This window comes from Apiospora marii, assembly GCF_038362585.1.
Source record: "Apiospora marii strain CBS 49790 chromosome Unknown utg000005l_segment0_segment0, whole genome shotgun sequence".
Taxonomy (NCBI): domain Eukaryota; kingdom Fungi; phylum Ascomycota; class Sordariomycetes; order Amphisphaeriales; family Apiosporaceae; genus Apiospora; species Apiospora marii.
In genome coordinates this window covers 4758232-4781957 of record NW_027117377.1, presented here as the reverse complement: position 1 = coordinate 4781957, position 23726 = coordinate 4758232, and the positions used below count along the sequence as shown (strand labels likewise).

The following is a 23726-nucleotide window of genomic DNA, read 5'->3' as shown; positions in this document are numbered from 1 at the left end:
GACACGACTCATCGGCGGAAACGGTTGAAACCAAGACAGTCAGTTCCCGCTTGCAACCACCCGTTTCAATCGGGCTTTTGTCATCTTCATCCTTCCCCCATCCCGCGTACCGTTATCTCATTCTCTCCCCCCTCTCTCTGCCTAGCCTCGACACACCGACTTCGCGAATCAATCCCGTTCTGGCTTTGTGTGTGTTGTTTTTAGCTCTGGGAATCCCGACCCGTGTGTGCTCAGAACTAAGGCGAGGCGAGCCCTAGGCGGCAGGCCCCCTGCCTGTAGCATAGCCGAGAGAAGATCCTATTTGCATAGACCGAGACTTACCAGCCAGGACAGACAACTCAACAGCAGCTGCACCCTTCCCGTTCGGTTTAGACAGACAATCCATTATGCAGGCTGAACTAGCACGGGAGCCGTCGATCCCTTCCCAAAGCCGCCCAAGGTCAGAAGAGAGTAGCGCCGCCCATGTTGCAGTAGCAGCAGCAGCAGCAGCAGCAGCAGCAGCAGCAGAAGCCGCAGCAGTAGCAGTACCTCCCACCCAAGCTCCGCCAGACTCTGGTAAGTACCTTCTTTCTTCGTTCGATTCTACTTACCTACCAGAGCTACCACTACTCAAATGCCCGTCAACTCAAAATCCTGCTTCCTTACTCGTACCATGCTATCATTCCTCTACAACGATGATGAACAAGGCATAAACCACTCGGGGGCCACAGTCAGCATGTCGACCTCGGTCTGCAGGGACCTGATTCTGTTCCCTTGCTGGTCCTTGGCCATTGGCCTTTGTTAGCCTTAGCCTCTGAAGCAAGAGAGCTCCCCCTGCCGTCTGCTTCGGGCTGCTTGCCGCTAAGGAAGGAGTACTTTCGCTTCGTACGATTTGCAGGCAGCTCAAGCGCCGAGCCTCTCGAGTGAGACCACCTCGTACCCCATTTTTCCGTCTTCTTGACACGCTGAGGACAGTGAGGGGACCCCAACATGGCCTGAGTCCAGGCCCCCCCAATGCCTCCCCCCAAGAGCCAAAGTTGCCTCTAATCGTCAAAGCGTGACCGGATTTTTATTGGATTTGCACAATGCCGATTGGGAAGTTTACACTGGGCCGTCCCGTCGACCACGCCCCCTTGTCCCCCTGCAACCTGTTGCTGACCGGCTCTCTCCCCCAGCCCAGGCGAATCCACTCATGCCACCGTCAAACGATGTCACTGCCCCGCACTCCGCACTACCATCTGGAGATGCAGCTGGCCAAGCACAAGCACAAGCTCAGGCGCATATAAATGTCCTGCCGCCTGCTGCTGTTGCCACCGTCGGATCTGACCCTGCTGGACCACTACTGCCAACCTCCCTCGAAAGTGCGACGGGGACGTTGTCGGCTTGGGCCCAATCCAAGATGATCTTCTCTGATTTATATAAGACTGGCAAATTGCCATTGACCAAATTGCGCTCACCTCCGCCACAACCGCTGCCCACCAATGGCCCGGAGTACGACGCCGATCTCGTGAGCCGGGACAAGACGAAGCAGAAAGAGGCCGTCAAGAAGTACTTGTCCGCTACCATCCGGAGCGACTGGGCTTTTACATGGCCACCGGTTGCGCAAAGTCCTGAGGACAGCCACCATGTCCATGCTGACACACGGCACCCCGGAGACACCCCTGTCAAGACACACGAGGGGGAGGAGTCACGTGAACACCCTTCTAGTGGTGATGATGATTTGGAGGTGGACGAAATTGAATCCGCCGATGATACCGCGTCGGTCTACAGCACCGTCTCCGATGACCCGGCCCATTTCAAGGTCCGGGCTGAATGGACGTCCGACCTGTCCGACGACGATGTCGACGAACGTGAATCACCTTCAGCATACCGCTTCGACTCTCCCGATGCCGTGGGATCAGTCATCAAATCATCCGGTCTTGAGAAGCGCGCGAAAAGGCGCAAGGCAGTGCGGGAGGAGGAATCTTGGAATGGGGGCCTAGCCTGCTTCAACGCGCGGCGGGATGCTTGGACCTCCGCTAAAACCGCCCGCGTGAAACCCAAGCCACCCGTGACGCCCGTGTCGCCAGCACCGCGCCGACTATCTTTCTGGCGGCTGTCCAGCTCTACACCGCCTGTATCGCCTACGAACAATGGGGCACCGCACATATCGCCGTTGTCGCCTACTAGCACTCACCATTCTGGAGACTCGACTGCTGTTGCCTCGTCGTCGGATGCCGATTCGAACAAGATTGTTGCAACGAGGTGTGACTCCTCTAGCTACCCCGTGGAAATTCTGCTTCCTATCCCACCACCTCTTCTGCCGCCGGCCAATCCTATGCGTGCCTCCATCACTCCGGCAACCTACCCGTCCATATACGACCGCATTGTGGTCCACTCGATGACACCGGCATGTCCTGTAAACCTCGGTGACGTGCTTCGGGCCTGCGTGGCTGGGTGGAAGCGGGATGGCGAGTGGCCGCCCCGATCAACGGAGGCACCCACATCTGTGGTCGCTATAAAGAAGAAGAAGCGGGAGTCTAACGCATCGCACGCTAGCACAGCGCGGCGGATGAGCCTAGGCTTCCTCGGGAGGAGGGAGAGTGCGACTGGTGCCCACTCCAACAACGTAACGTCGGGAACACAGCACGACGCAAACGAGAACCACGAGGACGGCACTGGCACAGGGAAAGCCATCCGGAGGTCGATACAGAAAGTTCTTGGGCTGGGCCACGAGAGGAGAAGCAGTGCTGCTGGCACCAACGGCGTAGCCACTTGAACATTGGCGTATCGTGTCGACTTTGGCGTGAGGGACACGGAGTATGTGGCGTTATCAAAAATGCGTATTTTGAACGAGACTTGGCATTTTCAACGTGCCCCCTCCTTGGATGAGCCCCCTGATTTACGAAACCACTTTTTGGATCGGAAATGACGAAGATGATGAGTCGATGGTGGATGCACATTGGTTGTTGTACTTTGATTGGACATTTGGGAATATACCCAGCATTTGCAAGGCGTTCTCATTCATTTGGCCGACCAGGCAAAGTCTGTCTGTCTAGTTGGCCGGTCCACGGTTTTGTCTTCCGCGCACCCCCCATTTGTCGGAGGTGGGATTGGAGTCAAGGAGACGGCGGGGCAGAGAGAGAGAGACAGAGAGGAGGTATATATCTGCTTGATCCTTTTTACCATCTTACCCCTAGTCCTCACCTTATCTATTTTGAACTTCCATGATGATTTTGGCTTATCGATGGCGTCCACGATGGCATGTGCTGCAACTTTTGACTTTGTTGCTTGATGTGCCGACTTTGCCGTGCTATACTTGCTCGTGAATACTCTCGAGGCACGGCTCGTGATTTCTCTCTGGGTCGGCGTTGCTCGCAAGTTTTACCTGGACGATGGAGTGTGAATCTCGTGTCAGTATTCTACTCTAGACAAGCCGTCACACGCGCGCGTCCTTACGGACTCGTTCATGTAGGGGTGGTATAGTCAATGTGCAAAAGATTCCGTGGATGACCGGGAAATCGTATATCATATCGTTGGTCAAGATAGTTAATCAGGTGTGTCGCTTTTCATAATCATTAGGCCAGGGACGCGAAACGAGCTTCCGCCAGTTAATTGTAGGGTATTATCATTTTGTGATCTCAAATCTTTCGTCTCTCACTTCGGGTCTATGTAAATAACTTGTTTTTCCATCGAAGTGCGGGAAAGGAAATTGCAGGGCTCATCTAGCCATTTCTCTTCTCCCATGATTGTTGCGATGGCCTCATCATACATACTTCATTTCATACACATAGGGTGGGATGCAGGAGAGCTTATTACAATTCGCCATGTGCGCGTGCGCTCTCTCTCTCTCCCCTCTCTTCTCTCTTCTGTCATCGCCCAACCCCCTAGTATACACATAGACATAACTTCAGGTTGTCATCGTCGTTGGTAGACTTCCCAATTTGCGTTATACGTCCCAGTATCCCATGGTGAAACAGCAGGAGCGACTCCAAGCAGGTCACTGTTTCAGTAGCGAACAGCATCACGAGTCTATGAAGCCAAGCTCCACTCTCATGTTCTTGCTCAGAAAGCAGCACCGCCAACGCCGTCTCCCGAGACCTTGGCGAGGCTCTGCTCGCTCAGCGTCGAACGGAGCTCCATCACCTTGGCCTCGCGCTCCAGCTTGTCCCAGTGGGCCAGGCTCTTGCGTAGCTTCTCCTGCTTCGCGTACGAGTCGATGCGGATCTTCTCCTCTTCTTCCTTGAGCTGATTGAAGTGCGTCTGCAGCTCCGGAAGCACTCCCGTGTGGATTGGTAACTGCGCGGGATCGACTTTGCCACCGGGTATAATGGGGGGTAACGAGGCGACAAGCTGCTCCGCGAAGGATAGGCGTTTGGTAGACAGGTCGGCCGAGGGTCCCTTGGGTGGGTTGAACGGCTTGGGTTGCGATATCGGCGTGCTGGGGACGGACAGAGATGTCTGCGAAGCGCGCGGGCCGGTAGGAATGTTACTGCTAGCGGCTGTAGCAGAAGCAGGACCGTTGGCCGGAGGTATGTTCCGACTCTGGATCGTCGTGCCCCAGTTACTACCGCGTCCACCGCCTCGGCCAAAGCCACCGCCGCCACCGCGGGGTGCTGCGAAGCCTCGGGGACCGGAGGGCGGGTTGCTTGGGCTCGGCATATCGTGTCGACCTGATGGTCCAGCAGGGACTGGCGCTGGCCTTGATTGCGACGCCGAAATTGATTCTCGACGCTGTTCCCTTATATCGCGGTTGTCCCTCATGTCACGGCCGTTGTCGCGGGGACCAGTCGGAGGCGCCCGGTAGCCTGCCGGCCCACGCGGCGGTGATCGCGCGGGAGTCGTGGTGGGATCAGCAGCCGCGGGTCCACGCACGGGGCTACGTTCTCTGCCTGGTGCATGATGTGACGATCGCGACAAAGGTCGAGACGGTAGCGGCGACTGAGGGCGTGACCGGTCATCTGACCGAGCTGAGATGGGATGAGGCGAGTTGCGTCTGGAAATATCTCTGGACTGTATAGCCGACGAGACAGCCGATTCACGTGGAGGCGACTGCCGCCGGCTCGGGGGACCAAACCGATCATCGCGTCGATCCATGCTAGGGGAACGACGCCTGAAGTTATTTGCCCGCGATCCGGGCGGAGTGCGTTGTCGGCCCGGGCTCCGGCGTTCACGATCCCTCACGTCGCGGAAATCCCGTCCGCGATCCCTGTCAAGAGGAGAACGCGACCGGCCTCTATATGCCATGTTAGACACCGTATTACGTCCAGCATTTGCAGGGACGAAATCATTGCCAAAGTTAGAAGACTGATGAGCATGACGCTTGTCAGGCGAATTCTGAGGCCTACCAAAGGAACCATACTGAGGATCCCTTCGGGGACCCAGGCGATTGTTCGCAAGGGGAAGATTGTTGGGGTTTACCGCCTCGCCCCCCAAGTCTTCCAAACTGGCAGGAGCTTGGACGCGACGAGAGGGCAAGGGGATGGAATTGGGGTTGTCACCAGCACCAGCTGCCGCCCCAACAGATGCCTCGCGCACCTGCGTGAACCGAGGCACGGAGGTAGAAGGAGGGGAGGCGTGGTATGGAACACGGGGTTGAGGAGAGTTGGGGTGCGAACGAATGTTGGCAGGGAAAGAAGCAGGAGGACGTTGAAAGTAAGGATCAGGGTGTTGTGACCTTGCAGAATCATAGACCCGCCTAGGGGATCGTGGTCGATCCCTGTCATCCCTCATGTCCCGTCTGGGCGAGAATCGTCGCGGCGGCGGACTGCTGCGTCGTAGGGGGCTGCGCCTCTGGGGAGGCGGTGATGGCCGCCGTGCAGGGCTTCTGGTCCTCTCCCTAGGTCGTCTCCAGCTATCCCCTCCAGCGGCGGGCCTGTCGGCCTCCCGTTCACGCGACCGGTCTCTTCTGAAACGTCCGGGACTCCTGGAGCGCCGGCGGGGTGTTCGGTCACGATCTCGATCTGGAATGTATCTGTCGTTGTCTAAGGCCGGGGGTGTTCTGGCGCGCTCTCGAGGCGGTGGGCTTCTCCCGGGCCTAGGAGGTGACCTTGGTCGACGGTCTGGGCGATCAGGGCGATCCGGCCGCTCAGCACGCTCGGGACGCTCGGGGCGTTCGGGTCGCTCTCGATCAGCTCGATCATTGAAGGGTCGGTAAGACTCGCCGGCGCCATATCTAGTGACTTCGCCATCGTCGTATCTGAAACAACCACCATGTCAGTATTTGGTAGGCACACATCAACAAAATCCAAACGTTCACACTCCACGCCTCGACCGCCGATAATAGTCATTATCATCAGGTCCTATTGCCAACGAGACCACTTGCCACCGTAGATGTGCGCCACGAACATTACAGAAAATGTCGCAGAAGACAACAGTCGGCTGCAGAGGCAGTCTCGCAGACGCCCGGATCTTGCAATAGAATTCCCGAGTGGCGTTGACAACTTCGCGTCCTCGAATTGCACAGTACTTCGTGTACTATCCTCGTGGTCGATCGCCTCTTCGCGTCCCCTTCCTCCGGCTGGGCGTAGATCGTGTCTCTTGGTTGATTGGGATGCATGCGCTTACCTCCTGCTGCGCGAGTCGCGTTCCATGGTTGCTACCTGGCCCTTTTCGGGCTGATTGAATTTTCCTCAGCTCTGGTTTGGGAATCCGGAGGTCCTTTGGCAAGAAGAAGAATAAGAAGGATCCGTAGGCGTGTACGTGTTCGGGGTCTGGTGGGTGTTGTGTTCGTCCGTGGATTTTTGGATGTTGATTGAGGATGCTCTCTCTCTAGCTTGCCAGCAGCAGGTGGAATCCATTGACTGCCATCATCGCAAACGGGTACATAATTTCTAGACCCACTTTCTATCGATAAGCTTCACCTGCAGCCAGGTCCCTGGCTGCCTGGGTACCTCTGCATGTACTAGCAACTAGCAAAGAGAGAAAGAAATCCATCAATCAATTTGGTTTGATGATCATGTTAACATAAATTGCATAGACACCTACTTACCTAAGGTAGGCATTTGTTTCTCTTGTAGATCAACGTATGCCTCACTGCAGGCATGACCGCATCGCATCATGACTTGGAGAAAGTCCCAGGGCCACCCATCACTCTGAACATGAACAAAGACAAATCAGGGGTGAACCAGCACCAGCATTTCCTTTATAATGCAGTGCTGGCTGGATATCTAATTAACAATAAACCAACGGATGATGTGACCACCTCTTCACCCCAAACAGCCTTTTAAACCTGCCTTATGTAAAAGACGGCGACGCTTCCATGTCCGTCCGTCATGTCACACCACTGCTCTGCTAGGTTACATAAACAAAAGTATCCTCCACCGTCCCTGTAATCCGTAGGTCCATTTCTCCTCTTCATCCTGCCAAGTGCGGATCCGTATCCTCGTCCGTCGAGTCATCCCCGGCCTTGTCTGAAGTGACCCTCTCGGCAATCCACTCATGTACTTCACCTGCATGGGCGTGCATCATCTTATTGAGCCCGGTTTGGTGGCTTTTCTTAACGCCACCGAAGCGCTTCTTACTCACTTTCTTGGCCATATCAGCATCAACCCAGCAGGCATGGTCGTTCGCAACGTATACAAGGGAGTTGCGTTTGTACCAGCCCGACAGGTCCTCGTCAACACTGGACTTCACCGGACGCAGATTGCCCGTGACAAAGTTGATGACTCCGGATATGCGGTCCTTGCAATCTGTAACTGCCGTTAGCATGCTGTGCTTCTTTACTTCACCTTACCCGACGCCAATGCGACTTACGTCGTTCTGTAAGAAGGAGTTTGACTCCCAGATATGCATTGCCCACCCCAAGGAGGAAAATATCTTCCGCCTCCCAGAGTTGAAGGTAGTTGTCCCAGATGTAATTCATGAGCTCCTTCATCTGAATCCCAAGAGTCCTCTCATCGGCTCCTTGGATGTATGGATCGGTGTCCTCTGGATGTGTGATGTAATGAGGAATATTGGTGTCAATGATACCGAAATCATTCTGGTGAGCCCATTCGATATATGATGTAACACCATCCATCTGTGCCAACAATTAGTTCTTTGCATAATAATGTCGTTGGTTCAGACAATTCTTACCACAAACGCGTTATGTGGGTCGACTTTGTTGTCAATGAGGTCTGGCATGGCCACCAGCTCAGGCCTGTCCATGGTTAGCTTCAGGAGATGATGCTCTTGCAGTTCATTGCACAAAAGAGGCTTACGGGTCGTGGATCACCATGATGATCTTTCTCTTTTCCATGATCCCGGGCGATATGAGGACCTGATTCTCAAAAGACTTAAACAGGGCCTCGCGTTGGATATAAAGCGGGATTAGACTGCACTTTTCAGCGAGGACCTGCCGTTGATAGCCTCTGATCACATCGTGCAGACGTGACGAACCGGGGCCTACCGCAGGTACATCAATCACACCAGGCCGCATGCATTCCCAGTAGGGAGCCTGTGTGGCTTTCACTTTCTGAAGGACCTTATGAGCGTCCTTATCAATGCGAGGGAGAGACAGCTTCGGCGGCGGCTCCCCCATCAAGGTTCGAGCGACGGAAAGAGCTGACATGGAAATGGCCTTAAGGTTATATCCACCTTCCAGGCAGACAGCAACTTTGCCTCCCGCAAGAGACATAAGCATATGTGTCATATGTGCGTAGCATGGCGGAGATACAAAACACCCTCCAAGCTCGTCACCATCGGCTGCATCGAAGCCAGCAGAGATGATGACCATGTCAGGGTCGAACTCTTGTGCAATGGGCATGACAATCTCCTGGAATGCAGCAAGATACTCGCCATCGCCCATACCTTGGTTGTTCCAGCCAATGTTCACATTCTTTCCCCGACCTTTGCCTTCACCAACTTGCTCTATGCCGCCGTCTGGTATCTCGGGATTGTCGGGCTTTCCAGGGTAGAAGTCCCCGTTAGCGTAGACGTGGAGGGAGATGTAAAGTACATTGGGGTCGTCATAGAACATGTTCTGGACGCCATTGCCATGGTGGACATCCCAATCCAGGATGAGAACCTTGCGGCAAGTCTCAGGAAACTCGAGTTGGCAGATCCTGGCGGCAATGGGGACATTGTTGAATAAGCAGAATCCCATGGGTGCGTTGTACTCAGCGTGGTGGCCCGGTGGCCTGATGATCGCGAGACCATTCTTGACAACACCTGCGGCTACGTTTTTGCAGGTTTCGATGGCCCCTCCTGCTGCCAGCAATGCAGCGTCAAACGACATGGCACCAACATAGAGCGAGTCTCGGCCTTGGTCCAGCTCGTGGCTGATCTTCCTGAGTTCCTGGGTATCTTTCGTTCCTAGGTCTTCCACCCAGTCGTAGTGTTGAGGTGTATGCATGGTGCAAATCTCCTGTCTGGTGGCTTCACGGGCAGGTATCCTCCACATGTACTTGGTTGGGGTATCTCTCAGGATATCGGCTAAGTCAGTGTCGGGTCCAGTATAGACAAGCCCTGCCTTTTTGAGCATCTTCATGATTTCTTCTATGCGTCTCGGATCCTCGGGGTGATGAGGCGACGGACCGAAGTCAGCATTTGCATGGAGTTTCATGCGCGGGTCGTAGCAGCAGCCCGTAGGAAGAAGAGACCTCCTAACCATGTTGTTCTTCAAGAAGGCATCTTCATCGATCGGCATTTCATACTCGTCAATTTCGATATCCGACTCCCCGTCAAAGGCTGCGCGGTTGCTCCCGTTCTCGCCCTGCAAGTAATTCTCATGATCACCCAGACCGTTCGGGGCGTCAAGCATGACATGATCTGCGCCTTCCGAGGCGCCATGTCCTTGGTCCATGATGCACGGGTACCAATACCATATGTGCACACGTACTAAGGAGAAGCTTGGGCCCTGTCAAAGTTGGTATGCTGTGGACAAGGTTCTTGCACTCAGATGGGCCGAGATGTCCTCGACCAATGATTGTTTTGACAGTCTCAGACTAGGTGTCCAGGTAAGAAGGCCAATAAACTGAGTGCTTCAACGGAGATGTTTAGATGCCTCTCCACGATAGATACTTTGCATAAGTATGGTATCTCTGCGAGGAGAATTAGCAGAGCTCGAACAAACTGGTGTAGGATTTAGACGTAGGATGGAATTCGTGCGGGCAGGATCGAGGTGACCAAATTCCTGGGAGAATGGCTTCTACCCGAGGTGCCACCTGCCTTAGATTCTGATATGCTACTAGGCATGATCTACCAGAACCCTGAGGCTCAAGCTTGAGCAGGCACGGGGTTTTGGGATGGCCGTTCTTGCGAAATACTTTGGGGGTGAAAGTTGCAGCAAACTTACCTAGGCAGAACGCCGGTATGGATGCGGATTATGGGCTGTGTCAGGTATGGACAGCGGCTCGTGGGTGAAGGAGAAGCAAATGATGTCTCGACGAGTTAAAAGTCCATGCTGCCACCCGTTGCGGCCGATGCGCGACTCAAGATGAGAGGGTGCTTGTTGGTCAAATCCAGTCAAGTCAAGCAGTACTGACAGCTCGACTTTCGGAAGCGACGATTATGGTCACGCCAGCGCTTGCGTTGCGTCGCAGGTAATTAGTATTTGATGTGGTATGTGTTGAAGGGTGCTTTCATTGATGGACAAGACGCGCAGGAGAAGGCCGCTAGCTAGCCTCGTAGTTTAGGTACTTGAGCCGCCCCCGGAGGCCCCTCGGGATTGGCTCAAATCAAGACCCGATTAAATTGCAATGAGACTGTACACACCACACCCTCCATCCTCGTCGACCGCATACGAAAAAGAAAATGGCAGGGCTATGATGCCTTGGAGGACGATTTTGGCCAATGAATTTGTATTATAAATAGTATGCTTGTAGCAGATACGAAAGTTAGAACTCAGTGATCTAATCGGCCAAATAACGAATAGAAATCTCTCGATTTCACTAACACAAGAACGAAGAATAGAAGCCTGCCCCTCCCCCTTGCAAACATACACGAGCCCCCACGAGCCTCGCATGTCGACTTTAGACGGTATGCACCCCATGACGACCTAGCATTCGTGTGCATCGTCACCGTAGGGAACCGGGTGTGTAGGCTCTGGCGGATATAGGGCGATTTCCTGCTTAGACAGCGGCGGATTCCCCGATGGCCAGGCATCCGCCTTGAATGCGTCGTCCTCGCCAATGTAGCTCTCTTCATCCAAGATGCCATTAGAAGGGAGCTCGTCAATACTGTAGCATTGTAGTAACAACCGCTCCTGTAGGACGGTATCGATGGTCGCAGACAGCACCTCCTGGTCGGCGCTCAGGTGCTGCTGGAGACCTCGGGCCATCTGCATTATGCCCGTCCTATTGGTCCGTGGACGTTTCTCCAAGATGGCCTTGAGATCCCCAGGGTTCATTTTCATGAGCGTGCGTACGATATTATTGCTCCGGCCCTCATAATAACCCCAGGGCATGTTATATTCCTAAGAGTTGTCATCAGCAAAATTGGCTTTCTTAAGAAAGAGCGGCACATCTACTGACCTCTGGTCCCATGTCCGTGCAAATATCACGGCGAACAGTGCTCTCGATTACGGCCCAGAGGCTATCAAGTTCTCGAATCTCGATGGTACTCAGTCGTCGAATATGATGCAGGCGATCATCCGTCTGCCACAACTTGGGCATGTACGGATAACGGGCCCACTGGTTGTGGAAGCAGTCGGCAAATAGCCACCATGTCGAGATGGCTTTCCGCAGCCTCTTCTCCTCATTGGCTTTGAGGCAACGGCTGTCCTCGGGATTCTGATGCCAACGTAAACGAGGATACTCTTCCACCCACCAGTCAATGGCTTTCACCATGTTCCAGATGACTGACAGGTCTTGTAGCCCAAACTCGATTTTACGAGGACATATGAGTTTTCCCTCATAGAAAGAGACGGGAAACCGGGTGAAATGAATGATTTTGCCATCATCTCGATATGGGTTGAAGTAAATATTCCGAGGATACAACATGGCATGAGTAAAGTCGATCTTGCCAAGAGTGTGGATATAGAGGATTGACTCAAACTCAGGTTGACCGAGGAGCACATTGGTCATAAGAGTGACTTGGTTCTCTTTGAATATTTCGCAATGACGTTTGTTCGTCATGGCAAAGTTGGTCAGATCTCGAACCCCCATCCGTTTCATGACGTTGAGAAGTATCTCCGAGGGCAGCCCCGTAACGAGAAAGAATGCCTGCCCTGCCATAGTCGTAATCTCGCCAATATGGGCAATTCTGGCCAGGATGGTGTGATTAGATATTGGTTACTAATGGGAACTGGAAAGAAGGTTTACCTACGTTGTTTGACACCTTTAATTTGTTGATATGCTAATTGTTGTCTCGTGCAACTATGAGACTGACACCCCCTCGAGAGATGTTACAGACAACACTTGCTCAGTTAGTGGTGTCTGCTGAGCTTCACTCACTTCTCTCGGGCCCAGATTTGAGCTTCAATTGACCACCTCTTAGAACGAGAGGTCTGGAGTCCAAGTGACTGTGAGAGATATTGGACTCCTTGGTCGGACGGATTGCAATTCGAAAGCAGATTTGAGCACTGCTAGATTGAACAATCCCACACAATCGACCAAGGGGCTTCAGCACCGAAGGACTCAATCAATAATAACCCCTCCTTTGGGGCTATCTAAGTAAGTGTAGCCAATGTACGCAGACATATCCGGCTCAGAAGTGATAAGTGCCATTGGAGCACTTCTTAGATACTGTATGGCCATGATTCTGCGGTTGAGGAAAGAAGGAAGCCCAACGGCAAGACGCGCCAAGGTCGAGTCACGCGCCGTGTAGTGGCAGTGACGTTCACCCCCCGGAACAATTTAGCACCTATTTGCCGGTGCCTTACAACCTGGCTTCTTGGGTGATATGGCCCGAGCGCCCCTTAGCTGCCATTTAGTAAGTACGGTAGGTAAGGTTAGGTAACTTCACAGTCAGTTACTGGATATTTCAAACATATGACTTGGTGCTTTAAGGAATTTGGTCAACATATCATCAAGGGCGGCTGTACTTTTGGTCAATCATCGCGGGCCGTACTTTTCTCTGTAAAATGCTCGGTTTGATGCAACAGTGGATGCGGATATCGAGATGACTCAAGATGCATTAACGAGTAACATACTCTCGGCACTAATTCAAGGCACTTACACAGTCCTGAGGTATCCATCTGCAGACATTGATTATACATTTGTGACAGGGAATACATGAATCCCTGTCTAAACGCCAAACGCCGTTTCCATTGGTGCAATCCCTTAGGCAAACAGTTCTCTGGTATCCAGAGCATCTGTGGGCATCTTCTTGCCTCCATGCGTCCGTAAGCCCAGGTCGCCCTTCTTGGCCAGCCTCTCCACAACTTGATCGGACCTGGCGTTGTGCTTGCCAGCCTGCTGCCTCCGGAGATCGGATCTGACCTGGTTGGGTGAGACGAACTCCTTGTTCTCGTAGATAATGGGGCCACCGAAGGAACCTTCCTGCCAAATTTGTTAGATGATTATCTCGAAAGTGTAGGAATATACATGCCTGAATAATAATGGGAGTGAAAATCTGGACTCAGGGTTAGTAATTGTTTCCTTACAAATAAAACAGCATGTTCCAGGAGGGGATATAAACACTGGGGCTAAAATAAAAAACCACTGGAATAGGGGCAAATAAACACCGAAAGTCACTTACCACTCTGGGGCCGATCTCAACGAGGTTGATATCTGTGTCCTTGGTCGTTCGGCTCTTGGAAGATGTCTTCTCGGTCTCGCCATCTGCTCCCGTCGTGGCCTTGGCTTCGGTTTCGTTTATCTGGTATACTCTGAGCCAGATCTTGCCATCCGCAATGGAAAATGACATGACGTGATCAATGAAAGGCTTGCTCTTTCGCGATCCCTCCGGGATCCCGAACACTTGCATGAACTGCTGCTTAATGACCTTGAGATAGGGCTCCTTGTCGAACGCGGAATCGAATGAGAGGATAGGCCGGGACCCCTTAAGGCAGTTGCCGACGAAATGCAGCTCTTCCATGGTGTGCATGTTCTGGCAGTGAAACTGGGACTTGTGTTAGTTTATATCCTTCGTCAGAGATGACATACTCTCTTGGCTTACCTTGACGGTGGGCCCGTTGGGAACTCGAGACATCCACATATACAGATCCTGTCCTTTGCGTGCTTCGAAGTAGAGCACATTGTTGCAATTTGACATCTCAGCCATCTCACAAAGTTCTGTTGGGCAATTGTCAGACCCTGATATCACCTGGTGTAGGCCCAAGTTTGTGGGTGGTTCTTACCGTAGAGCTTAGACTTGCTGTCGAATTTAACATCACGACGTGCTTCGCATTGTCAGCAACTGGGTGGTATATCCTGAGCCGTATATGGCATCCATAAACAACTCACCGTGTGCCATAAGCGAATCCAAATCGCCAATCAGATGACGATGGCGATAGGTAACTCCACGACTGGGCACAATCAACACCCGGCTCTTCTGCTTGGGTGCTCCCTTGGCAGCGGCCGGGTCAGCCTTCTCGCTGCCATTCAGCGACTTGTACGCTCCACCCATGATTTCCCTTTGTTTTCGAGGTAAGGACGCAATGGGCAATTAAGCAGTCGTTCGCAAAAGAGTCGTTCAATGCGACTCGAGCTCGGTACGTCGATAAGACCGTCTTGTTCGGGAAGAACGAATGTGGTGGTTGGTCGTTGGTGGTTGTGGTGCTGAAGTGAGAATAGCTGTCGCAAGTCGCATGTACGCCACCAAAAATTGCAGTACTACCTGAGAAGCTACCACGCCCGCCTGGAACTTTTTTTCTAGCGATAAGGATAACGATAAAGATTAGATTATCGAAGGTGTGGGGCGCCTGCTGCACAAGTACCTAAGTGGGTGGTAGTGGCGGTGTGGTGTCCCATGCGGGGCTGCGATGCCCGAATATCCACTGCTTTGGAACATCCTCCTATCTCCTTGCTGGCAAGAAAGGGGACGTAACAAAATTGAAATCGTGTCGTCTTCAATGGCTCGGTTTGCAGCCTAGGCTCCCTAGGTTGATGTTGCCTTGGTGTAAGACAGATATCGTATCTTCAGCAGCAATGGTAAACTTAGGCTACTGTTAGAAACGCGAATACAGTTTCATGTTTACACCCCGCCATTTACTAGGCTTGTTCTGTTGATCAACAAAGCTGCATGTGTAAGCTTGTAAATATACGTATATTAAAGTTGCATCCTGTGGCATTATTTCGTAGAGATATCGCTGGTTCAGTCGAAGAAGAGGCGATGTGCAGGTGCATAATGAACGTCTCTTCATGTCAGCTCGTGAACTCAGCAAGCAGATTAATTACTTAAGAAAACGGGAAAGCTCCAGCCTTGCTTCTACAGGAGGAAAGTAACAAAATCAATTCCTGACCCCATTGCTTCGTGCCATAAAGCATCCCGGACATATGCGGCGCCATTATCATCATATCAATCCTATGACCGTAGCATCCCAGGGACATTACGAGATACGGTCCACGTAGACTCTTAACAACACTTTCCTGCATTCGCGCTATCACCGTCGGCAGGCTTGCTAATTTCGAGTTTCTGGCCTGCGTTGATGGTAGGACCGCCGGCGGAGTCGTTGTCGAGTGCCTTACTCGAGACGATACGGTAGATCTCTGTAAAATCATTGCATTAGCCCGGCTCATGGGAGGGCCTCGTGTGTTTTGCGATGCCATTGTAGGAAATGCAACAAAAGAGTTTATGGTTAACATACCAGTCAGGATATTCTGGAAGGCCAACTCGACGTTGCTTGCATCCAAAGCAGAGGTCTCGATGAACGAGAGGTGGTTGTCGCCTGTTGGGCCGACGTCAGCACGGACACGAGAACCTTCAAGGAAAATGGGAGCCTGATGAAGACCTGGTACATACTAGCAAATTGCTTGGCTTCCTCTGTGGGAACTGCGCGCAGGTGTCGCAAATCGCTCTTGTTTCCGACCAGCATGATCACTATGTTAGCATCGGCATGGTCCCGCAGCTCCTTCAGCCATCGTGTGACGTTCTCGTAGGTCTGGTGCTTGCTGATGTCGTATACCAGCAGCGCACCGACAGCACCTCGGTAGTAGGCTGAAGTGATGGCGCGGTATCGCTCTTGACCAGCAGTATCCCAGATTTGCGCCTTGATGGTCTTGGAGTCGACCTGGATGGACCGTGTAGCGAATTCGACGCCGATCGTGGACTTCGAGTCCAAGTTGAACTCGTTACGGGTGAATCGACTAAGCAGGTTGGACTTTCCGACGCCCGAGTCTCCGATCAGGACCACTGTAAATAAGAATGAAAAGACATCAGTAAGCTGCTACACTAGAGGAGGCGAGTCGCGGAGGCGTGTCGTGGGAAGGGATGCACCTTTGAAGAGAAACTGTCATCGTCAATGTTAGCGACATGTGTCTTGTCTACGTGATGGTGGGGGAGTCGAGAACGGCGAGGAGACGCTGATTGGGGATGAGGGGTAACAGGACAGGCAACAAAGGCGACTCACATCGTATTCGTCGTTGGCCATGATGGGCGATCAGCTGTTAATATTTCGCAGTTCTGGTATCGTTGTTGAAAAAGAGGAAGTGGAAGCGGAAGTGGGAGTAGATTGCGGTGACGTTCTCAGGGGACCGGATATTGAATGAATATGCGGGTCGCGTTTGGTTTGGTTTGGTTTGGGGTTGGGGGGGATAATGGTGGCCGGAGCGGCAGTCGTTGTTCAGTCAATCAACAAAAGCGTCTAGGCCAAGGTTGGTTTTCGTTAGGCAGGCTGGGTCGAGCAGCAGCAGTAGAGGGAGCAGAGCTGTAGCAGCAGTGCGTGCAGTGTGGTGTGGTGGTATTAATGGAGGTAGAGAAGCAGTGGTGAGTGGTGAGTGGCTGCTAAGCAAGGCAGAGGCAGCTGTTATTTGGCTAGCGGTGGCAGACGGGTGGTTATAAAGAAACAGAACAAGAACAGCCAACTTGGGATGCAGTGCAAGAGAGAGCAGAGCTATAACCCTACATTATGTACTTGCAGCCAAATCATACCCGTTGATCCTGCCAATGACCCCCTTTGCGTTAGTTGCCAGGTTGGGGTGCTGGCTGTCCCAAGCAACCAGATCAGTCAATGTTATCCATGGATGTGCTATGTACATCTTTGCACGCAATGCAGCAGCTAAAGTTTCTGGATGCGCATACAGGGCACACCAGAACCACCGCCTGAAGTCATATCTACTGTCGCTCCCTGCCTCTCTGTCGTCAAAGCGGCTCATTACCGACATACCTGCACCTCTCACCATTGTGATACACTTGCTCATAACCAGCAGGACTATTTGAACTTAACTGACAACAAGTCGGCGGTGCACCAGCAAAGATCACTATGCACTCACCTGGGACTCGTCGATAATGTATGCAGTCATGGACAGTCGCATGCATGTACCTACTCCCTGGAAAGCATCTAATTGCATTACGCATTGGCTACAGGTGAGGGGCACTTACAATCTGCGCTGCTTACACGTCAACCACTGAAGCAATATTTATTTGGGGCGGGTGGTCCACTATCTAACGTGCATCATACGCTAAAATAAGTACCTGCTTTTGACGGGTGAAGTAAACAGCAGCAGAAGCCAGCCTTCAACCCCTATATCAAGAACAACAACACATATGCGGTGAAGCTTAAATTCAAAGACCCGGAAAAACGCGAGAGTATTGGTTGCCGTATTTACCTACTCGGGAGTGTTTCAAAGCAATGCAGGTAGTCCAGCTGCAAAGCAAATCATCGAGTGTGGATTCCATTGACCTCTCCCTACATCAGATCAGACATGGATGATTTATTGCAGTCAGGCTTCGAGAACAAAGGCCACTCGCTAACCTTGATCTGTCAGCTATTGAAAAGGAGGTTGCGTCCACATGTGTTTGTCCAGCATCTTCTCCAGCTTCAAGGAGCTGTACATAAATAGTACCAACACGTCCTGATGTTGGAAGGGCGGGTGGGTGAAGGTCTTTGCGAGGTCCTCAGTACTCGGTACGTTTTGCGGTCAGAACAACCTGCCGAACATGGAGAATTGGACGTGCACTGTAACCTTCACCCCACGGGACAGGCAGTCGTTACCTACAAATCACGTGCGAGCCTACATGTCGCCATGAGGGAATCGCCATTGGCATCTTCTACTTATCAGTATCATAATAATTGAATTTGAATTAAACTGTTGCAATCGGTACTTACCTATTGATGACACAATGTAAATATCATGATAGCGCTGGTAATTATCCAAGAAGTCCATGGGTTGCACGCATAACATTATGTAGAAGGCGAGTCCATTCACCTTAGGTAATGAATTTGAGGGGGGAACCTTGGGTAGGTAGCAGGAACATCTAGGTTGGAAGCGTAGCAGCAAGACGACTTTTGCGTGAGAATTCCTTATTACCAGACTGACATCTACCCCCTCTCACCAATCCATCCCGATGTACACATATCGCATACAACTCACTCTTTATCCTCTACACTTCTAGGTCAATTGGCCATTATTAGTGGGAAGTTGACCGCTGTCACCAATCGATTGATGCCGTCCTAACCTCTAAGTTACTGCTGACCCAGAAGCTCAACACTGGTACTTGTATAAACGCGTCACAGTGCTGACCAAAGCTCTTTCTCTTTTCATTCAATGATACATAGAAACCACATGCGCCGAAGGCTTATCTGGAATAACCGGATGCATGTTGGTACCATCGTCCAAAAATTGAACTACACAAGACTGAGCAGTCGATTTTTACCCAAGTAGGTACTTAGAAACCTTCACCAGTGCACTGGAAGTCTCACCATAATAACCCGAACCACAGAACCATTTCGCATCCAAGTCGGTGAAGACAAAACATCGCCAACTTTCACATTCCGGTTCCATGGGACTGCTAACTTCTGCCAATATTGGATATCTTTCTCTTGCATCACATCGTTTGTCAGCGTTGCACAACATCAGCATTGACATATAGACCTTGCGGCGAGCAGGTGGGGATTTCTTGGGGCCTCTGTGTTACCGACCCTGTCCTATGGCACTGAAGCTCGTCAAGATTGACTGGCCAGAGCTTTTTATGTAGCCTGCCAGTCTTGTGCTGCTGCTTCGAACAGGTGGAGGCCTGGCACGTTGGTTGTATCGACCAGTCAAGGTAGAGATAATTGTTACTACCTGCACAAGCGGCTGGAACATTTATCCTGCTCAGGGCTGGCTTCCAGCCCACGCTTTTACAAGCGCCGTGGTCCTTTGAGTTCTGCTACTGGCACATTCCATTGAAGATCACAAATCTTCAAGAATCCATCGAGGCCCGAATAGGAACGAATTTCCCCGTCGATGTTTACGACAGTTTGTCGTCTGTTGCTTAGAGCGAGATGGCGACCCTACAGCATGGTGGCTCACCGTCACTCTTCGTGAATGAAAAGGATCAAAGAGATGATGACGATATCTCTCTCACCTCCACCGTCCCGGAGGACAACGACGATGACAGGTTATGGACTGTCGATTGTGTCTACTATGAGCGCGAGATGGAAGGCTCAGAGGAAGGCGAGATGGAGTATTTGATTAAATGGGAAGGTAAGCCGGATACAAACCTCATCATCTTGGGTAGAACGACCCAGAACTGCGTATGTAGCTTGCACGCTCATGCTGCAGGTACCCGTACGGTTGAAGCACACATGCCCCCCAGAACCCCTTTGACCGGCGATTATGGGCAAAAAGTATACTGAGACTCCAAAACGATAGGTTTTCCTTTAAACGAATGTACATGGGAGCCAGCTGAGAACTTATCAGAGGGGCTTCTGGAGCAATGGAAGGAGCAGCAAGAGGAGATCTCACGTGGCGAACGCACTGCATTTGATATCAAAAAGTATGAAAGCGCAGTAGCGGAAGCCATTGAGGCCCATGAAGCCAGGCATATGAGACGAAACGCAAAGAGACGGAGGCTCGGCCAGCAACTCACCGCACCGTTTGCCGACGATTCTGTAGATGGTTCATCTGCGTCCATTTTCAGCAGGGATAGCTCAGAATCGAGCGACGAGGCAATGGAGATTGATGAGATTGAGCCTGGACAAGCTGGCAAGGTTGGAGCTTCCAAACCCATGAAACAGAAGGTCTTTAAGGGCATCCCGGCATCAACGGCCGCAACTGGCACTTCAAGTAAAGACCCAAAGCGCCGCCAATCCACTGGATCGCTTGTCGACCCTGTCAGACAAGCCCCAGGCGGCTCATCGCAGAAAGTGGGCTATCAGGGCACAGCCAGGAAAACAAGCCTAAGTGACAAAGACCTCGCTCAGCCAGAGGCAACGAGGAAACCAAGCACCAGCGACAAAGGTTCTACCCAGCCTGGAAGAGCCAGGAAACCAAGTATTGGCGATAAAACACAGACCAAGCCTCGACAGGCCACGGCCAAAACCACGAACGTACCATCATCCTCTTCAATGTTAGCCAAGAAGTTCCAGGCAGTCCGAACGATACGGCCCACAGCTATACCACCTGCTGCTAATCTTCCAAAGATAAGAAAACGCCGGGCAAGCTTGAAAGAGTCTATGATGGACAGCAGCAAGGAGCCCAGGTTGTTCAACAGCATGCGCAAGAGGAATACAGCAAGGAAAAGGGGACAGGAACTGAACGATAGTGCCCCGTTAGATGCGTCTGCCATTCCATCCAACTTCTTCATAACGAACGACAAGCCCAAGCAGTCTACCGCTACCGAGGTATCGGCAGGCCAGTCGCCTAAAAAGACTACTGCAGATGACCTACAGACCATCGATACTGCCAAAAGCCACGCAACGACGGCACCGCCAAATGGGGTGAAAAAGGCTCGAAAGTCGGTACGCTTTACGGAAGATCCGATTTTCGAAGAACCAGCAGAGATAGAAAGTCCTTTGACAGCACCCGAATCTGCCACCCCTGCCAGTGAAGCGCCGAGAAAGAAGCTATCGTTAGCAGCATATCAAGAGAGATCCGGCAAGCAAGCTGTCGCAAAGACAGCTTCCTTTGGGCCCGAAGGATCACGCTGCGTTCGAGTTCTATTCAATGGCATCACAAGAGCCCAGCATCCATGGTTGAAGCCGTTCATGGAGGACACAACGCTGCAGTTTCGTACTGTCTGCGTAGCGGATGATTTTCTTGGTACACCTGAACCGTTCTTTGAAACTCATAACAAACTGGCCAGTGGAACAGTGGAATGCCCAGAACCCGAGAACATGCCAGCACTGGAGGCGGTAGGCAACAATCTTCGTCAGACCCAAGCAGCTTTCTATCTGGCGCGCAAGGAGTACTCTATTCTCGTCTTTCCAAGCCATTGCGATGCTTGGGCCGGTCTAGTGGTCCCAGCGAGCCCATCGCCGACGTCTTTGAACCACGTAATATTCCAACCCGCAACACTCATCGATCTGGGACTGTATCGCACACTGGTCCCATCAGACGAGCCCCCCAAAAACGCTGCACCTGCTGATGTTGACGTCTGCCTGGAAGTGATGAACAAACTCATCGATGTCGATGTCGAAGCTCTACGGGCCAACCCAGACTACTACCTGATTCACTACCAGTCGGAGTTATTCCTGTTTCAGATGGTGGCACTCTGGCTTCGAAGCCTGGTGCCAGGGTGTCGCATCTTCACTAGTGGCATGGAAGGGAGCTGGACCAAATTCTTTCAGGAAGGGCGCAAATATGGCACCGTGATACTTCATGACTCTGTCCTGAGAAGTACAAGGAAGATTCCAAGGTTGTGGGATTCGCTCAACTACGGCGGGCATAACCTGTGGCACCTGGCATTGTCCGGACAAGATTCGGCGTTGGGTTCCTCGGGAGCTGAGGAAGTTGAGGATTCGCTCGAAAAGGCCGCTTCTAGGCCGCCACCATGCCTAAAGCTGACACGCCTTTTCCCTCACGGCTGCGCAATCTTCATCACCCCGAGCTTCGCTGTTTCGGAGCCTGCGGAGCTTTACAGGCTCTTAGTATGGTTCAAAGACAAGAGCAGAAATGTGCCATACGTTCTTGTAGGCTGCGCGAATTTCCCTGATTATCTACGGGGACTGATCTTGGACAAGGCTCGAGAAGCAGATCAACTCAAGCGTACTCGGTCGAACGACGTATTCCTTGACGAAGACCTTATCGCAAAAGGATTGTCACGAGACGATCTCAAGGATCGCATGCATGCTTGGGAGTTGATCTGTGACATTGTGAGCCCAAGCAATTGTAAGGAGTTCGCGCTGGAAGAGGCTCCGGAGGACATTGGCAAAACAGTGTGGGCTGGTGAATACATCGACCCCAATGATGAACAGAGTCTTGTCAACTGGTTCGCTTGGTGGTCAACGACACGCCTGACCAGCTACAGGAAGTTCTATGTTATCGGTTCGAGGGCTAGAGGCATCGCGAAAGCTCACAGGACAGTTCCAATCCCCAATTACGCCCCTCATACCGTCGGTGACCCTGATGAGGCCTTTGCTCGCTTCCTCCACACACAACAAACCCAGGCCATAGATACCGCAAGCTCGTCTGGCGAAGCGACCACACCATACGTGTTCCAAAGCAACATCCTGCACACCGACCGAGCAGCTGATATGAAATCCTGGATCAATGGTGTGAACAACTCTATACAGAACTCATGGGTCAAGCTCTATGTTGGCCCGGTCTCGTGGCTGGACGTTCACATGGCAAAAGAATTTAAGGATCCAGTGTGCGAGTATGCCACCTTCACGAATTGGTTCTACTCGATACAAAGGTTCTATAGGGGGGTTAACACTCTGATGGGTCTATTTTACACGATAGATAACGAGTGGACCGGCTCACCGCAAGAGAATACTGGTCGACATGCATGGATCGCAATGTACCGCCCAGTTAATCCGCATTTTTACGACAAAGGATACAAGGAGATGGAGCTCTTCATCTGGGACTGCGCTTTCGAGGAACGATCGCGTGGGTCGCCGACAAGAGGCCAGCATCTCCTACCCATGCAACGGCGGCTGATAGAGTTCGTACGAGAGGAAGCACCCAAAAGATTTCAAGAGCACTTCCTCAGCAAAGTCTGGCTTGGCGATCTCCCCATCGAGGCCACGCCGGGATCGCCTTATCCTGTCGATATCACTTGTCGAGCCGTCGACTCGCTGGTCAGGCACACGTACGATCTTCTACCTCCCTTCGATGTCTACTTGTCCCAAAGAGGCTGGAAACTGGCGCAGAATGACGTGTTCAGTTCCTGGACGGGATCGGCAGGCAACATAAGGGAGGAGGCGGATCAATTTCCCAAGGCGGTGGGGGACATGGACCGGCCGGAGCGGATGGTTATCCATGCACCGCAGGGGCAGGGGAGTAAGCAGGGACCGTCAAACTGCCGAAATGCCCTCTACGACGAAGCGCTGAAGGCGCGCCGGGCCAACCCTAGGGCTGCGAACTTGGACTACCAGTACCAGCCGACGCTGGAGTGGTACCATGCCCTCAAGGAGGAAGGTCGAAACTACAACCATGTCAATGTTGACAGTTGGGACATGGCGTTGGAAGATCTCATGGGACGGCACTGATGCTGTTGAGTGCGCATCTGGATCAGTCCTGGGCTTCCTCGCGATACGCGCAGGGTATTGGTGGGTGCAAGGGGTTTTATATGTGCGAGTATATTATACTAGGGAACGGAGGGCCATAATCGATTAAGTCTTGCACCACCACTTCCCCATGCGAGCTGAACAGTATACATACGACACCCAAGTTGGAGTTTGAAAGGGACCTAATATGTTGGTGGACAAGAGAGGACTTCGGACAGCTGATGTCCAGTAGCCAGTAGTAGAAGCAGACCTGCGGGTAAACGGTCGCGATTTTGTTAGTTTGCTCTCTCGCTCATCCAAGAGTGTAGCGATC

At 52.2% G+C, this 23726-nt stretch overlaps 9 protein-coding genes across 9 annotated transcripts; 2 read left to right on the top strand and 7 right to left on the bottom strand.

The window, feature by feature from the left end:
* Positions 1–253: 253 nt before the first annotated feature.
* PG985_009366 (uncharacterized protein) lies at positions 254–971 on the bottom strand (the record flags this gene model as incomplete). Its single annotated transcript, XM_066829134.1, has 3 exons — positions 254–273; positions 322–552; positions 740–971. 3 exons carry the CDS (start codon positions 969–971, stop codon positions 254–256), a joined length of 483 nt encoding a protein of 160 aa, XP_066684046.1.
* A 200-nt stretch (positions 972–1171) lies between these two features.
* Positions 1172–2737, top strand: PG985_009365 (uncharacterized protein; the record flags this gene model as incomplete). The annotated part of the gene is made up of 1 exon (XM_066829133.1): positions 1172–2737. One exon carries the CDS (start codon positions 1172–1174, stop codon positions 2735–2737), a length of 1566 nt encoding a protein of 521 aa, XP_066684045.1.
* A 1286-nt stretch (positions 2738–4023) lies between these two features.
* On the bottom strand, positions 4024–5205 carry PG985_009364 (serine/arginine repetitive matrix protein 1; the record flags this gene model as incomplete). Its single annotated transcript, XM_066829132.1, has 1 exon — positions 4024–5205. The coding sequence occupies one exon, from the start codon at positions 5203–5205 to the stop codon at positions 4024–4026; it is 1182 nt and encodes a 393-aa protein (XP_066684044.1).
* A 737-nt stretch (positions 5206–5942) lies between these two features.
* On the bottom strand, positions 5943–6149 carry PG985_009363 (uncharacterized protein; the record flags this gene model as incomplete). Its single annotated transcript, XM_066829131.1, has 1 exon — positions 5943–6149. One exon carries the CDS (start codon positions 6147–6149, stop codon positions 5943–5945), a length of 207 nt encoding a protein of 68 aa, XP_066684043.1.
* A 1165-nt stretch (positions 6150–7314) lies between these two features.
* On the bottom strand, positions 7315–9742 carry PG985_009362 (uncharacterized protein; the record flags this gene model as incomplete). Its single annotated transcript, XM_066829130.1, has 4 exons — positions 7315–7649; positions 7714–7978; positions 8035–8098; positions 8160–9742. 4 exons carry the CDS (start codon positions 9740–9742, stop codon positions 7315–7317), a joined length of 2247 nt encoding a protein of 748 aa, XP_066684042.1.
* A 1194-nt stretch (positions 9743–10936) lies between these two features.
* Positions 10937–12113, bottom strand: PG985_009361 (uncharacterized protein; the record flags this gene model as incomplete). Its single annotated transcript, XM_066829129.1, has 2 exons — positions 10937–11353; positions 11412–12113. 2 exons carry the CDS (start codon positions 12111–12113, stop codon positions 10937–10939), a joined length of 1119 nt encoding a protein of 372 aa, XP_066684041.1.
* Positions 12114–13160: 1047 nt separating this feature from the next.
* PG985_009360 (ribosome biogenesis protein BRX1) lies at positions 13161–14448 on the bottom strand (the record flags this gene model as incomplete). Its single annotated transcript, XM_066829128.1, has 5 exons — positions 13161–13379; positions 13579–13941; positions 13999–14114; positions 14180–14221; positions 14286–14448. 5 exons carry the CDS (start codon positions 14446–14448, stop codon positions 13161–13163), a joined length of 903 nt encoding a protein of 300 aa, XP_066684040.1.
* Positions 14449–15396: 948 nt separating this feature from the next.
* Positions 15397–16411, bottom strand: PG985_009359 (Rab GTPase ypt31; the record flags this gene model as incomplete). The annotated part of the gene is made up of 5 exons (XM_066829127.1): positions 15397–15530; positions 15629–15709; positions 15784–16173; positions 16258–16270; positions 16391–16411. 5 exons carry the CDS (start codon positions 16409–16411, stop codon positions 15397–15399), a joined length of 639 nt encoding a protein of 212 aa, XP_066684039.1.
* A 2835-nt stretch (positions 16412–19246) lies between these two features.
* Positions 19247–23395, top strand: PG985_009358 (uncharacterized protein; the record flags this gene model as incomplete). The annotated part of the gene is made up of 2 exons (XM_066829126.1): positions 19247–19448; positions 19617–23395. 2 exons carry the CDS (start codon positions 19247–19249, stop codon positions 23393–23395), a joined length of 3981 nt encoding a protein of 1326 aa, XP_066684038.1.
* Positions 23396–23726: the final 331 nt, after the last annotated feature.